Source organism: Schistocerca nitens, chromosome 1 (genome assembly GCF_023898315.1).
Source record: "Schistocerca nitens isolate TAMUIC-IGC-003100 chromosome 1, iqSchNite1.1, whole genome shotgun sequence".
NCBI lineage: Eukaryota > Metazoa > Arthropoda > Insecta > Orthoptera > Acrididae > Schistocerca > Schistocerca nitens.
Window position 1 is genome coordinate 857,290,807 of NC_064614.1, and position 17,639 is coordinate 857,308,445.

The following is a 17,639-nucleotide window of genomic DNA, read 5'->3' on the forward strand; positions in this document are numbered from 1 at the left end:
TTCCTCCGAGCGAAATACTGTGACGTGCGGTAGAATAATGCCACAGTCTAATATAACAGTCGCGACACTCACTGCTGTAAAAGTTGTTGCCGTTTGACAGGTGGAGCGACACTAGCGCTCCAAGCGGCAGGTAAGGTGAACGTCAGATGCGTCGTAAGCATAATGTTTGTTTGCATCCATTTCCTACGTTATTTCCGAATTATTCGAGTTAGTTTCTTGCCTCCAAGAGTTTGTGTAGTATCAGAAGGCATATATGTTTCTAAAAATGATTCTAAAATAAGCGCAAGTATGGACAAAAACCATGAATATAGTGGCAAGCTACAACACATTCGTGAAGAAACACTTGAGACATTGGACAGAATTGCAGCTTACCACGTCGATATCAAAAGAATATAAACACACTGAATCACATGTAAGAAGCGCAGACATGTACCTCTACATGCAAAAGCGATGGACAGCTCGTTTATCGTTCTGTAGGCCTACTGTGTTTGTCATTGTCGTCTGTTGCCACAAGTACGACCTTCATCTTTATATTATTCTAAGTGGGACAAGCAACTAACAAATAGTGGGAGAAATATGCTGAAAACATTATAATGAGCTGATTATATTACATTTCACGCAAAACCAAATATTTGAATAATTTTCAAACAGTCTGTCTGTAGGCACTTTCCTTGTCCCATAATATTTTCGCTCGAAGTCTAGCGATCTGCACATTTTGACACTACACACGCTTTTGTAAGACACGAACAGCTGCACTTAATCTAACCACTTCATCGTCAAAGCAGGTCTGTGTTGATGATTCTCACGAATCTGGCACTAATACATGGAGAGTTGAACTGGCTGCTTCTGTGTCATAGGACTGTTTTACAGCTTTAGATTGACAGCCGAACCTTTGTGGCAGTTTCCTCTTCATCGTCAGTTGAGGTGCCTTATTTGGAATGTCAAATAGTGTGAGTACTGCATTCCACACGAGTTTGTTATTGTCTGCGTTCATGAACTGGTTTTGTTCGAAATGTAGCGAACAAAATCTAATATTATTATACAGGTAAACCGGGTCTTTCTTCATAAGGTCTTCTCGTCTGCTATTAACTAGCCATTTTTTGCTCCTAAAAGGAAACATTCATCATTTATACACATACAGTTTGCAAGTGAATCCTGACGATACACTTTAGTAACATGATGGTATATACCTCTCAGGATCCTTAGGAAACCTGAAAAAGACAGCTGTGGTGTCTTCTTCCTATTGCTGCTGCAATTTATTGCGCTACAAACGCTCCCGATGGTAGAAACCATTGTGTAAATCAAAATAAACAGTCACTATTCGATTTCACGATCGCGCCGAACTCACAGTTCAACCTACCGGCCGCTTGGGGCGCTGCTGGCGCTGAAGGCAACAAAATCTAGGCGAAGTGTCGCGACTGTTATGTTAGACTGTGATAATGCTTTATGAAGAGGCGTGGCACTGCACTTTGGCACACTTAAGACCAAATAATATGTCTTAACATTTCCTCGAACACATACGTTTCATGTTTAAGAATTTTCAGAAAGATATGCGCTACAAGATGAACATATTGTTGAAAATTCGATGTTTTGAGTATTGATCCGGTTCGCAAATATCGTAGATCCGGGGCTGATGCGCAGAGCAGTCAGAGTTATAGTGGGTAGTCTCCACATGGCCCTTGTTTACATTTAGTGATTTTGCTGTTTCCCCCTAGTTTACTCTCACGTCAAAAGAAAACAAAATGGATATGTGTCCGAGAGCTATCAAGTGAATTAAAATGCGTTCACATAATTACGGAAGGCTAAAATATGTCATTAGTTTCAGATTTTATTTGATTTCCACTAGTCAGGCATTAATCACCTTTCGGACCAATGAAGTTATCTTTGTCTGTTTGCTAAAGAAATTTGACTTTTATAAACTTTTCCGCAGAGGCAGTCAATGTATTTGAAACGAAATATTTAATCCCACAATACTGGCTAGTTTCAACTGTTCGCTGCACTTGAAAAGTGCACGTTTTCATCTTCTAGCACACATGGCATTTTGCCGTAATAAAGAACCAAACATGACACAATGCAGTACTGGTGCTCCAAGATAATTTACATCACGAAAACCACACTGATAGCTTAATATCAGGTCGAGATCTACTTCATTGGTAATCTGGCCATACGAATGTGCACTTTAAATGTGCACATTTTAGTATGTTTCACGAAATTCCGATGCTCGTGGAGTATCCTCTGATGTCTTGTTTCTTTTATGACATAATGTATGATCTTTTAATATTTTACACGTACGTAGATACGGGCTTCCTATGTCATGATAGCTGCGCAAGCGCGGTGTAGCCTGTTATTTGCGCTCTCTGGCAACTACTGAAACGAACCTGTTTCTAACAGGTCGCGGGAAAATATTGCGAATGGTGTTTTGAAAAGCGTTACTTTCATAGTAAATATCCTTTTACATAAGTTTAACTATGTGCAAGAATGTACCATGAATTTATTAAATCACATAGCGTTTGATTCTCATTTAAAAATCAACTCTTTGATGGCGAGCCATTTAGAAGAATTTCGAACCCTGAAGATCAGACATTTATGTCATTATTAAAAATTTTACTGGCACATTTGTGTGATATATCCTAAGTGTAACACGCGGAAAAAAGATCAACATTATATGCGAAAGCTTAGCTTCTCTTGCAGCTTATTAACCTTAGGGACCAATATTATATGTGAAAGCTTTGCTTTTATTGTAGCAACATTATGTATATTAATTTAAACTATTAACTTTCCCTGTTTGTGTGTCCGTTCTGCTTAACAGTGATGTTGCTGTTGGCTGACTACATCACGTGTCCTATGCTCTGGATATCCGCTGCCATCGGCTGGCGAGATCACGCGCATGATCTATTACTGATTTACAAACGCGCATCGCAATCTCGATTTCACTGATTCGGAAAGTAACATGCGGTGTTTGGCGGAATTCCAATGTATACTTTCGCAATACGAAAATACGCAGCGTTCATGTTGCTGCACATCAAAGATATTTCCAAAACATGCCTTTTTCCATAAGTTTCGTTTTCTAAAGTGCCGGGAAATTAAAAAAATGGTTCAAATGGCTCTGAGCACTATGGGACTCAACTGCTGTGGTCATCAGTCCCCTAGAACTTAGAACTACTTAAACCTAACTAACCTAAGGACATCACACACATCCATGCCGGAGGCAGGATTCGAACCTGCGACCGTAGCAGTCGCACGGTTCCGGACTGCGCGCCTAGAACCGCGAGACCACCTCGGCCGGCGGGAAATTGTACCCCCCCCCCCCCCTTGTATAAAACCGTAACCATTCAAAGGATTGATACGGGCTAATATACTGTCACTTAACACGGAAAACGCGTTTTCACCCGGGAATTTTTTTCCTTGCCCGCGTATACACCCTGTAATAATCAGAACAATTTTTTGGAAACCAGTAGGTATTTATACTGATTCAGGTAGTGAAGTATCTTTAATTTCTCAAGAACTAGTGTATACTACAAAAACCAAGTCTGTATTTTCAACGTTACCAGTTGCAGGACTATATTTAGTACATATTACTGGAACCAAAGGTAAGGCTTTGAAGCAGGAAATGAGAATACCTATCACCATAGGAGAACATAAATTTTGGCAAACTTTATTTAGAGTGTCGAATATTAATTTATCTACATTAGTTGGTATGGACTGGTTGTTAAAGTATAAAGTAGTTGTACATTTTGATATCAAGACGTTATTTTGTAATTTCAATGGAGGCCATTTAATTCAGTTGCTCAGATAAATTCAACCCTTATGTTAAACTCAAAAATACATTTATTTCGGCTGCTTGGTTATTTTCTTAAGGCAAAATGGCAAATGATGCACTAAAACCACTGAAAGGCTGATATTTAAGAAAGCTTATGAATCACCATTGTTATCTGCAGAGCAAAAGGAAGAGTTACATAAAATTCTGGCTAAATATAGAAATATTTTTTCTGACAAACCAGGCATCATAGGAAATTATTTTTTAAATGTCTGCCCCAGTACCTGAGTGGTCAGCACAACAGAATGTCAATCCTAAGGGCCCGGGTTCAATTCCCAGCTGGGTCGGAGATTTTCTCCACTCAGGGACTGGGTGTTGTGTTGTCCTAACCATCATAATTTCACCCCCATCGACGCGCAAGTCGCCGAAGTGGTGTCAAATCGAAAGACTTGCACCTGGCGAATGGTCTACCTGGTGGGAGGCCCTAGTCACACAACATTTATTTATTTTTAAATTTAAGATAAAGGATTCAAGTCCCTTCTTCTGTAAACCATACCCTATAAGTTTGAGAGCAGCAGTTCAAAAGGACATCAACAAAATCATAAATAACCAAGTCATCAAACGAAATTTAAGCTTAATAATCCATTACTTACAGTGAAAAAGGATACAGGAGTGGTTCGTTTGGTGTTTGATGCTCGTACATTAAATAAAAATACAGAAACCAAACGATACAGACCCATTACTAAAGAGGAATTATTAACCAAATTCCACCATGCCAAATATTTCACCTCCATGGATCTAACAGTGGTAATTGGCAAGTGAAGCTACATTATGACTCTACAAAAAATACCACATTTTTATTTGATGGAAAATCTTATCAATTTAGATTAATACCATTTGGGTTAAACAGTTCAGTGTCGATTCCCAGAGGGTGCTCGATGAAGCATTAGGTAAAGATCTGTTACAAGAACTCATTATTTATGTAGATGACATTTTGCTAGTATCAAATACTTGGGAAGATCAATGTCATTTAATCCCAAAAACTTCGCAAAGATTGAATAAAATGGGAATAACCATAAAATTGATATAATCACATTATTCAAGAGAGGAATTAAAATTTTTGGGACATTTAGTTGGGGTTACGGTCATGAAAGCTGAGCCACACAGGAGTGTCTAGAATCTCAAAATCTAAAACAATTACCTTTGTTTTTAGGATTACTGGGACTCTGACATTGATATGTTCAGGGACAAGTATTGAATGAGCCGTGGTTACTACATCTTTTAAAGCAATGGTCTGTTTAGTCATGGGATGAGAGTGTAGCAGAAGCATTTACAAATATATTAAAAAAGCGCTGGTAGATGCTCCTATTCTCAGTTGTCCTGTAATGAATGAGCCATTTAAGCTGGCCACAGATGTATCAGAGTACAGAATTGTGGCAAAATTATTCCAAGGGGACTGAAATTCTGAAGTGGGGGAAAGCAGAACAATAGCCTTTGCTAGCATAACTTTAACAAAGCATAAAATGATTACACAACCACAGAAAAAGAACTTCTGGCAATAATGTGTAGTATCAAAACATTCCAGACCTAGTATGGTGATCACAGATTATTATCTAGACGGGCCATCAAGTATTGTCATTTTTGATATAAAGTATGTTACTTCATCAAAGACTCACGTGTTGGGCTGTGTTTTTACAAAAATATCATATAAAAAGATCGCAAAATAGTTCCTGATGCTTTATTACGATTACCATTACATTTGAGTAATGTTAAACGAACTGAAGGACCAGGAGTGATTTTTGCCGTATTTTTTTGGGATTTAGCTACATGAACAATAACGTTCGGACTCTAGCCTTCAGGATAGAACAAGATGTGAAAGAGAATCCTTACTTTAGTGTATACAAAGAACTATCATTACCCCAGTCAAATAATTCTGAATGGATAATAATGTGTTATTTTGGAAAGCACCGTCAGAGCAGTCAAGATGGACACTGTATTCCATGTAGGTAGGAACAGATCTGGTACGTTTCATATACAAAAGATATGATCATGGTTCATATACAAAGGATATGGTTATTTTGGAATAAGGAAGTGTATGAAACACATGTGTAAAATTTTATTATTTCAAGAATATGAGTCAGACGATAATTACTGTGTTGAGATTGTGTACGTCCTGTCAACTCATTAAAGAGGATAATAACCTTGGGCACTATAAATTATATCTAATAATTCCAAAAGATTTGCGTCATTTAATGGCAACAGACTTCTTTGTCCAGCTACACACAGGTAGCACCCATTGACTAGGGGTAGCATCTTTGATTCATAATCAATCTTTGGTCCCAGCTTTGAATCCTGCTGCTGATTAAATTTTAATTAATAATCAGCATAGGCAGCCGAAGACTTCCAGCATAAGAAGCCACCCTCATTCGTCCAATGGCCTTGTCAAAGAGGGCAGAGGAGCAGACAGAGGTTCAGGGCACTCTCTTGTCTTAGGGGTGGGAAACTGCCCCTTCAGGAGGAAGAATCAGCAATGATCAACAGCATGAGGATACAGAAGGCAATGAAAACCACTGCATTAAAGATATGTAACATGTATCCACAGGACATGTGGCCTGTAATTGCAGAAGTGTCATGATGATCTCTCCATTGGCAAAAGATTCCAGAATAGCCCCCATTTGAATATCTGGGAGGAGACTGCCAAGGGGGAGGTTAACATGAGAAAAAGATTGACTAATCAATGAAAGAATAACGTTCTACAAGTTGGGGCATGGAATATCAGAAGCTTGAACATGGTAGGGAAACTAGAAAATCTGAAAATGGAAATGCAAAGGCTCAATCTTGATATAGTATGGGTCAGTGAAGTGAAGTGGAAAGAAGACAAGGATTTCTGGTCAGATGAATATAGGGTAATATCAACAGCATCAGAAAATGGTACAACGAGAGTAGGATTCGTTATGAATAGGAAGGTAGGACAGAGAGTGTGTAACTGTGAACAGTTCAGTGAGAGGGTTTTTCTTGTCAGAATCAACAGCAAACCAACACTGACAACAATAGTTTAGGTATACATGCTGATGTCGCAAGCTGAAGATGAAGAGATAGAGAAAGTGTATGAGGATATTGAAAGGGTAATACAGTATGTAAAGGGGGATGAAAATATAATAGTCATGGGGACTGGGAAGCAGTTGTAGTGGAAGTAGTAGAAGTAAAGGTTACAGGAGAATATGTGCTTGGGACAAGGAATGAGAGGGGGAAAGACTAATTGTGTTCTCCTTGGAAAAGACCACGTGATACGGGAAGATTTTGGTTAAATTACATCATGGTCAGACAGAGATTTGGCAATCAGATACTGGATTGTCAGGCATACCCAGGAGCAGATATAGACTTAGATCACAATGTAGTAGTGATGAAGAGTGGGCTGAAGTTTAAGACATTAGTCAGGAAGGATCAATACACAAAGAAGTGGGATACGGAAGTACTAAGGAATGATGAGATACAGTTGAAGGTCTCTAAGGCTAGAGATGCAGCAATAAGGAATAGTTCAGTAGGCAGTGCAGTTGAAGAGGAATTGACATCTCTAAAAAGAAGCTGCAAAGGAAAACACACGTACAAAGCATGTCACTTTGAAGAAACTATGGGTAACAGAAGAAATACTTCAACTGATCTATGAAAGGATGAAGTACAAAAACGTTCCAGGAAATTCAGGTATACAGAAATACAAGTCGCTGAGGAATGACATAAATAGGAAGCTAAGACGAAATGGCTGCAGGAGAAATGTGAAAAAATCAAAGAAGAAATGATTGTTGGAAGGACAGACTCAACATACAGGAAAATCAAAACAACCTTTGGTGACATTAAAAGCAAGGGTGATAACATTAAGAGTGCAACAGGAATTCCACTGTTAAATGCAGAGGAGAGAGCAGATAGATGGAAAGAATACATTTAAAGGCTCTATGAGGGGATGATTTGTCTGATCTACATCTACATTTATACTCTGCAAGCCACCCAACGGTGTGTGGCGGAGGGCACGTGCCACTGTCATTACCTTCCTTTCCTGTTCCACTTGCATATGGTTCGCGGGAAGAATGACTGCCCGAAAGCCTCGCTCGAATCTCTCTAATTTTACAGTCGTGACCTCCTCGCGAGGTGTAAGTAGGGGAAAGCAATATATTCGATATCTCATCCAGAAACACACCCTCTTGAAACCTGGACAGCAACCTACACCGCGATGCAGAGCGCCTCTCTGGAAGAGTCTGCCACTTGAGTTTGCTAAACATCTCCGTAATGCTGTCACACTTACCAAATAACCCTGTGACAAAACCCACCGCTCTTCTTTGGATCTTCTCTATCTCCTCTGTCAACCCGACCTGGTACAGATCCCACACTGATGAGCAATACTCAAGTATAGGCTGAATGAGTGTTTTGTAAGCCACCTCCTTTGTTGATGGACTGCATTTTCTAAGCACTCTCCCAATGAATCTCAACCTGGTACCCGCCTTACCAACAATTAATTTTATATGATCATTCCACTTCAAATCGTTCCGTACGCATACTCCCAGATATTTTACGGAAGTAACTGCTACCAGTGTTTGTTCCGCTATCATATAATAATACAATAAAGGATCCTTCTTTCTATGTATTCGCAATACATTACATTTGTCTATGTTAAGGGTCAGTTGCCACTCCCTGCACCAAGTGCCTATCCACTGCAGATCTTCCTGCATTTCGCTGCAATTTTCTAATGCTGCAACTTCTCTGTATACTACAGCATCATCCCCGAAAAGCCGCATGGATCTTCCGAGATAGAGAAGAAACAGGAGTCAATTTAGAAGAGATAGGGGATCCAGTATTAGAATCAGAATTTAAAAGAACTTTGGAGGACGTAAGATCAAATACGGCAGAAGGGATAGAAAACATTCTGTCACAATTTCTAAAATCATTGGGGGAAGTGGCAACAAAATGACTATTCATGTTGGTGTGTAGAATGTATGAGTCTGATCACATTGCATTTGGAAATCTGCAATGACAATAATGTTTCAGCAGGCTCTTTAAAATCAAAGAAGTCAGTTTGTATGTATTGGAATTAATTGGAATAGGTTCATAACTTTAGCTGACTCAACAATCTTGCATAAAACTTGCAGAAAAAGGCCTTGCTTACCCTTTTTTCAATTCTCTATTACTGCAAAATTTCTGTCACAGCTGCCACATCTGTGCCTAGTCACCAAAAACTTATTTATTCTCTCTTCACACCATCCCATGCTAAAAGGGAGAGACCATGACTTGGAACTCCATTAGAAAGCACTGCTTGTCAGAAAGACCACGCCCCATCAAGTAATAAATGCTTGAAATATTTTCCCGACAGATTCACACTGGAACAAGTCTAGGGACATGCTACAAAGTATCGAGAATATTGTAGCACTGAAAATTCGTTTCGTGGAAGAGGGAGGGGGACCTGGACTCAGAACATTTTCTGTTTCCACTCTTCATTTGTTAGTCCACATAAATTTAGTATATTCTGACTGGTCCCTAGGTCCTAATGATCACAAGTTGGCATCATTCTTGATACTTTGTGTTGACTGTTCTCTGTTCCATATTCCTTCGCCCTCAATGGCCCCAAAGTTGTGACATTGTAATTGCCTGATGAAATGTTGTTGTGTTGCCCATGTGAGTGAGGATTAGTTGATTAATAACAGATATTTACTCTCACAGCCTGTAGGCCCACAGTGACCGCAGCACATATCACTCTATCCCTGAAGTAACCAGCCGCCTTTACTTGCTCATGGCAGAATTCACCGACATAACTTAAAAATAAGCGCATCTTTAAGTATTACAGACTCTGTAGTATTTTTGATTGCTACAGAGCAGCAAAACTATCTTCTCAATAAGCTCTTGACATTAGTTGATGTTCTTGGACTTTTCTGTTAGTTGTTAGATGAATATTATTACACTGCTGTGCAATACTTAAGGATGAAAGTTACTTTCATGTGCTGTATCACTGCCAAGTAACATAGCTCCATGAAACTTTGGCTGTACATAGAAAGAACTGTTACAGCACAGTATAGAAATGGCACTTTTACTAAATGACAATCATTATATTAAAGTCACCATGATTTTCAGTGGCACTCTGGACATTACAAAAGGAGGACATAGTTTTTAATAGGGTCTCTGATCACCACAGACAGCAATGAAAGCTCTCCAACATTCTCACATGCTGGCTAACCACAAGGTTGGTGAGTTCTTTTGGTAGGACATTCCATTCCTCCAACAGCATGGTTGACAACTGTTGCATTGTTGTTGGTCCACAATGGATCGCGTAAGTGCTCGATGAGATTTAAGTCATGGGAATGGGCATGCCTGTCCATTCACAAAATATCCTCTCATTCCAAGAGCTCTTCCACACACACTGTTCCATGTGATTGTGCACTATCATCTGCAACAATGAAGTCACAGCTGAACAGTCTTGAAAAGAAACACATGAGGATGGAGTACAGCACAACAGTAATATTAACAGGTAAGTGTACTGTGTTAAAAGATTTGGAGGACAGTATGCCCACACAATATTATGCATCCACACTCTATAACACCTGGACCACAAACGACAATGTTCCTGGGTGCATTACGTGTTTCTACCTCTCGCCAACGTCCACTACTGTCAAACATGATTGTTTACACATGTACACGTTGTAAGGGCGTACCGACCTCCAAATCTTTGAATGCAGTACACTCACTGGTCATCCTTATTGTAACACAGTACTCTTCCCCCTCACATATATTTTCAGGGGTGCATTCACGTCTAACATCATTTTTATGGATGACAATGCGTGACCATATCAAAACACTCAGCTAGAGAAGCTCTTGGAATGAGAAGATATTCTGCAAATGGACTGACCTGTCCATTTTCACAACTTAAATCTCGTTGAGCACATGTGGTATGCAGTAGGGAGACGCACTGTAGCATTTCCACATGCACCAGCGTCCATGCATCAGTTGTCAATTGAACTGATGGAGGAACATAATGCCCAACCAGAAGAACCCCTGACCATCTTTGTCACCACCATGGAATACATTGCACAGCTTCCTTTGTGGAGTATGGATGTAGATGTAGAACCATGTCCCCATTCTGTAATGTCTAGGGGACCATAATAAATCACACTGCCTTTGGTGTAATTGTTATCATTTGATAAAAGTGTTATTTCTGTTCATCTCATTGGATATCTCTTTCAGATACTTTCTGCACTATACTGTAGCAGGTCTTCCTACATATGGTCAAAGTTTCATCAAGCTATTTCCTTAGCAGTGACCCATTATGCAAAAGTTACATTCATCCTTAAATTCTGCACACTAGTGTATAATAACACAGCTGAGAACTGAGGGCCACATGAGCACTAGAATTTGGCTGCAGTTTGACAAGCACTGCATTAGACTTCATACTCATAATTTTTTTGTTACATTACACATCAACAATAAACTTCATAATAGCTGAGTATCTAAGACAACAGTATTTATATGCCCCCCCCCTCCCCTCCCCCCTGAGAAACTGCTACATTCTGAACACCAACTTCTCAACTATTCAGGCAGCACTAGAGCTGCAGACTGTTCTCCTAGCACATCTCGTTATCAATAATTTATTTTAAACTTTGTAGCTCCAAAAAATTTTCTTTACTGCAAGGTCCTCCTACATTTAATTAGCGTCCTGTAATACAGTAGAAAGCATCTTTAAAAGTAATTGGCATATAAAATTTTCATGGAGACATCAGTTTTATTTTAAAAACAATACATGCAAAATTTGCTTTTCCATAAACAACATTATTTACTATTAACCATTTATTACAATGACATCACAGTGAATGGTCACACATAAATACAGTTGGAATGTGGCCTGCAAATAAATCATATAAAATTTCACTAGTTGTAGTGAAACTCCTTCCAATAGTAATTTGTTCAATGACTTCAAATTAATCTTAAAATTGGAAGCTATATTGTCATAAATAATAACATTTACAAATATTTTAACAATAACATATGCAATTTGCCATTTGTCGAATAACTGCAGTATACAAGAAGTCAAAAATTCAAATTTGAGACAGAGTGCAATCACAGGAATTATGAATATATAACAATGAAACTGGATTTAAAAAATGAGTAAAAACATTAAAAATGCAACATTATTTATACAAACTATTGGCTTTCACAATATTTCTGAGATATTAATTTATAATATCAAATAAAAGCCATGAAAATATTGAAATTACTGTTCACATTTAGCAAAGATGATTTTTAAAATAATCTACAACAATGATAAAAAATAGTACAAGAAACAAATAATGCATTTCCTGATGACTCATCTAAACTCCAAATTGAAAAGTGGTCACGGTAATAAAACACTGAGCAGTGCTGCACAACTATTAAAACACCCCAAAAACCACTGGAATTATGTCTTGTACTGTAATTGTTAATTTTAATTTCTGGAACGTGGAATAAAAGGTTGGGTCTGAAGTCTTGTATTTATATATTAAGGGTCTTATATTTATTTAAAAAAACTATAGAAGTTACAAATTTGTGGTTTGTGAGAAATGAAAGAATAAATCATCAAGTTTGTTTGCATATCTTTGTTGCAGGTAGAAGCTGAGTAGAGAGCACTATAATTGCTGTCAGTGTAAAACTGCGTCACTCGAGGAGACGGCAGCACAGTGTTCTCTGGTATCATGAGACAAAATTTCCAATTACTGCGCAGCAAAAATTTTGAAGACACTAGAAAAGGAAAGTGCCTGATATAAGGAGTATTGTTGTGTGGTGCATGAATTTTAAACAGAGTGGCAGTGTGTTAGATGTTGGATCTTCCACGAACAGGGCAGCATTTTGCTAGTGAACAAAGTGTTAGAGCTAGGCAACAGGCATTCTTACAAAGACCTTCCAAATGTACTCAGCACACACCTTGTGAATTTGGATTTCCTAGGACCATAGTGTGAAGAATTCTACCCAACAGGTTGCATTTGCATGCATATAAGGTCCAGATACGACTTGCGTTACAATCAAGTGGTGGAACATGTCGATCAGTTTTTGTGACAGACATACTGTCAGTTTATCTTTAACGAATTTGTTTTACAGATGAGGCTACTTTCCATATACCAGGTAAAGTTAACATGCACAATTTGAGGATATGGGGTTTGGAAAGTCCATACATTGCCTTAGATCACATTAGAGATGTGGTGATGCACAACAGTCATTGGCCCTTTCTTTTTTTGTCAAAAAATCATTCACAGCTAACATCCGTCTGGATATTTAGAACAGCCTGCAGAACCACAACTGAGAGACTCACAGCTTGATGTAATGTTCCAACACAATGCTGCGCCACCTCATTGGAGACTACATGTTACAAATTTTCTTAATGAAACATTTCCTGGTAAGGTGTATTGGGTATGTGGTCCCATTGACTGGCATGCAAGATCACCAGACATAATGCCTTTGGATTTCTTTTTGTGGGATATGTAAAGGACAAAGTTTACACTACACAAGTACCTGACTGGATACATTAAGTGGAAGGATAACAGATGCTGTTGCTGGTGTTACGTAAGGAATGTTGTCAAATGCTGTATGTTGTGAAATAAATATCAATTAGACATTCTTTGAGCAACAAACAGAGCACTTGTTGAAGTTTATTGATGTCGTAATAAAAACTTAGTGCTTTATTCTTTCATTATCACAAGCCACAAATCTGCAAGTCCTATAGTTGTCAAAAAGAAAACATGTAGGCCCACCCTGTATTTTGGTTCATTTGCACAGTACAGGTCTGTCCACAAGCCGTTAAAATTGCAGATACATACGAGGGGCGTTCAGAAAGTAAGCTCCGATCGGTCGCGAAATGGAAACGACTATGAAAATCCGATAAAGCTTTGCACAGATGTGTTGGGTAGTGTCTCTAGTATAACCCCAGTTAGCATCACGTCGCTCTTCTCATTTCTGAGCTCGCAGTGAGTGCGTAAAGATGTCTAGAAAATAGTGTCTGCCGCCAAGTACGAGGGTCTGGTGAGAAATTTCGCCTGAAGCTATGCAGCTAACATTACATAACTGTCGTGCTGTTTCTTCTTCAAGACAATTTTCAGCCGCATTCTGCAGGGGCAATGAAGATGCTCCTGCATCGTTTTCAAATGGAAATGTGAGATTACCCACAATACAGTCCGCAATTGTCTCCCCCTGAGTTTCATCTCTGGTCACATGAACCGCTGTCTTTGAAGACAACATTTTGACACAGACAACGAGGTGTAGGCCAGCGTGGAGAATTGGCGGAAAGCACTGGCGGCTGCCTTCTATGATGAGGCTATTGAAAAGTTGGTACCACGCTATGACAAACGTCTAAGTCAGAACGGCGACTACGTAGAGAAGTAGCTGAAAGGTGTAGCTAATTGTTACAAGTAAAACATTTCTGATGTTCACTGTGGTTTCAATTTGGCAATCAATCGGAGCTTACTTTCTGAACAGGCCTCGTATCATTTGATGCAGTATGAGTGATGCTCACTATAAATCTGATTTAAGGAATTACACAAATATTGAAACGTTGTCCTGTACCATTGTAATAATTCATTCAAAGGTTATGCAGAGAATTCTGCAGTTATAATATAGTTGCACATAACTGTTGGAGAATCAGACCATTATTAGAATACTTTCTGACTATTACTGTGTCCCTTTATTATGTAGTCAAAATTAAAACAAAAACTAACATCTTTAGATGTGAAACTGCCTCATGAAAGAAAGGTTTCATGTTGAATATAAAGGGCATAAAAATATTTATACTGACACTTATAAAATGACAATTATTTGCTACTGCAAAGAATTAACATGCAGTTTTAATGATTCAGTTCATTAACTGAAAACAATACAGAAATCACACGAATTAAGTTGCAATGGCCTAAGCAGAATGATTATTATTACTGGAAAAGAAATTATTACTGCAATACTTGCACTACATTAACAATACTCATCTTAATGGCTCATATATTGCAACTTTTGGCAAAGGAAAAATTTAAAAACAAACGGACTCTTGCAGGTGAGACAAACCATCATAAGCTATCAATTATATGTTAAAATTTATCTCTTGCTTCCAACAGATAATTAACAATGTCAGTAACAAGGTGGTACTCCCAATGAAATCTCTAATGAAAAAGCAAAGGAGAAGAATCAAGCTACAACTTAAGAAAATGTTACACCTCCACTCATTCAGTCACAAAAAGACAAACATATTGGCACAATACAATGCCTTAACGGAAGATATTTTTTCAGCCACTGGGCAGAAAAACACAATAGTATGTATAGTTGGTGGGAATGCAATCATTTTTATTACTGATCGTGCACAATATGGCAATGTGATTTTTTTCACAGTACACAAGATATATTTTAATCCAATAAAAATTAATTAAAAAAGCCATGGCAGATTAAAATCTGCCTGAGTCATCCAAGCACACCTCAATGCCCAGATCAAAACTTTTATCTACTAATGCCACTCTCTCTCTCTCTCTCTCTCTCTCTCTCTCTCTCTCTCTCTCTCTCTCATTCTTCAAAATATGCAGCAGCAGACTTCAGAGAAAAGATGTGAAAAAAGTGGCTGATTTACAGCCATGAGGTTCAGGATGTAAGACTCACTCTGACACTATAACATGCATTACCTGTACATCATTGAAACATAGTTCAGCACATAAAAAGTAAAACTGTAATGGCTTACTGGCCTCCGATAATTTCACACATTACGAGAAAAAGATAAAACTGAATAGAAAAATTTAAGGGAAAAGCTTGAATAACAATTTATAAGAGCAAGAAAAGTTTTTTCTTTTGTTTTTGTTTTTTCAGCAGTGAAAGTAATCAGCGAAAAGATAGAACACTAAAAGGGTGGCATATGGAAAGACACATCAGTTTATGATTCATGGAGTTCACCCTCTTTTACACACACACACACACACACACACACACACACACACACACACATGCAGTTCAGGAATGCAATAATGATTATTTATCTTTGTATTTTTTACGGGTTATGTAAATATAAATGGATAAATTTCTGACTCTGCAGCAACAATACCAAAATATACTGTATATCTAAAATGTAAATAACATTTTACAATATGTACAATTTTAAAATTGTACCATTATTAAAGCTAAGAAACTTTATCACAGAAATGCTCTTCAGTGAATGATGCAATAGTTTCAATTACTGGGAGTATATGAGAAGACAAATTATGACATTTTTCCATAAAACATTTCAAGTGGTCTGATGTATACTGCCAGAAGCAATATTACTGAACTTAACACAATGAGGTCCATGGTACTTCTATATTATATGAGAGTCTATGTTTCAGTACATAATAAATTACAAGTCCTACAGTTAACTTTTGTCTTCCTCTCCCAGCTGACATTCTTATACTGCAATCATAGACATATAAATACAATTAAAAAAATAATACCTTTCAATAATGACACTTCTGCCATATTATGTAGAAACTACAAAATGTTTCTACAAAATCAGCAAGAATCTCAAATGGCACTAATGTGTTTACTTTAAAGTATTTACACAATTGTTGCTTCCATTACAAGTTCTTTGATATTTATATATTCAGGATCAGAGGAAAATATTTCTAGCAGTTCATTAAATGTGGGCCTATCCTTGGGAAAATACTCCCAGCACCGTTTCATGATTTTGTAGACCTCATCTGGACACTGCGGTGTCTGGCTAAGACGTTCTCCTCTTTCTATCAATTCTATTACCTGTAAAAATAAATAAATAAATAAAATAAAATAAAAATCTTTGTCACTCCAATATCAAAACAAAGAAATTTTAAAACAGGCTTTTCTACTGATGGAAGTGAACATCCAGGAAGGTGTCAATTTATTCATTCAATATCAAGTCAGGTCAAGAGCAACCTAGTTGACAGTATTACTTAAAAAAATAATTTAAGTGATGGTAACTAGATGAAAATATTATTCAGCTGTTGCTTTACAACCATAGACATAGTCCTTACATTGTAGGGATTCATATTAGGAATATAAAGATTTTGTTGGTAACAGTGAGCATCAGAGGTATTCTCACGCCCATCATGTTAGAACCCTCTGCAAGTGTTACAAACATAAAAGATACACATACCAACTTCACAAAATGAAGAAAGAAAAAAATCCATTATGATTACATCAAAATAAAGATTAACTTTAATTAGCAATAAAAATGAGAGACAGAACTTCTGGCCAGTGCTTGCATTAAAAAAAAGAAGCTACTGATATAGACCCACCATAAGTGGAGACAAAGATGAAGGGGGACGCATCAGAGAGTATGATATCAAGGCTAATACAGTGGTAAACACTGTGCCAGTTTCGATCAAGAGATGATGACAGAGGAGAATAAAGGGCTGATGGATCAAGAGGAAGAGAAATGAATAGTGCAATGAAGAACTAGGAGGAAAAGCAGCTGGAAGAAAACAGAGAAAAGGGGAGGGAGGGGGGGGGGGAGAATAAGAAAGAAAAATAAGTAATTATATGTATGTCCACATCTAGCTGTTTAGTTGGCACGTGTAACTGCCTTGCTGCATATCTGGATTCAATTCCCGGTACTACCAAAGACTTTTCCTTGATGGGTGGACTGGAACGGGGTACACAGAGTGTCGTGATGCCAACTGAGGAGTTACTTGATTCAGAACTAGCGGCTTCAAAGTCTGGGAAACCAACAACACATGGGAGAATGGTATGCTGATCTCATACACCTCCACACTGCATCTGAATGAAAAATGAAAACAGGGAGTGTGTGTGTGTGTGTGTGGGGGGGGGGGGGGGGGGGGGATTGTTGGGTATGTGTTATCAGGTGTTAAATCTAGGAGGGTGCAAAATGCGAGGATGCTCTGAGGGT

At 38.1% G+C, this 17,639-nt stretch overlaps 1 protein-coding gene across 2 annotated transcripts in view; it reads right to left on the reverse strand.

Annotated features, from left to right (window-relative positions):
* Nucleotides 1-11,538: 11,538 nt before the first annotated feature.
* The window catches only part of LOC126263411 (tyrosine-protein kinase Shark), a 159,720-nt gene continuing 153,619 nt past the window's right edge, over nt 11,539-17,639 (reverse strand). For both annotated transcript variants that reach the window (XM_049960507.1, XM_049960515.1), the window contains exon 16: nt 11,539-16,510. In XM_049960507.1, the coding sequence (XP_049816464.1) occupies nt 16,313-16,510 (198 nt within the window). In that variant the 3' untranslated portion in view covers nt 11,539-16,312. The remainder of the gene's footprint in view (nt 16,511-17,639) is intronic.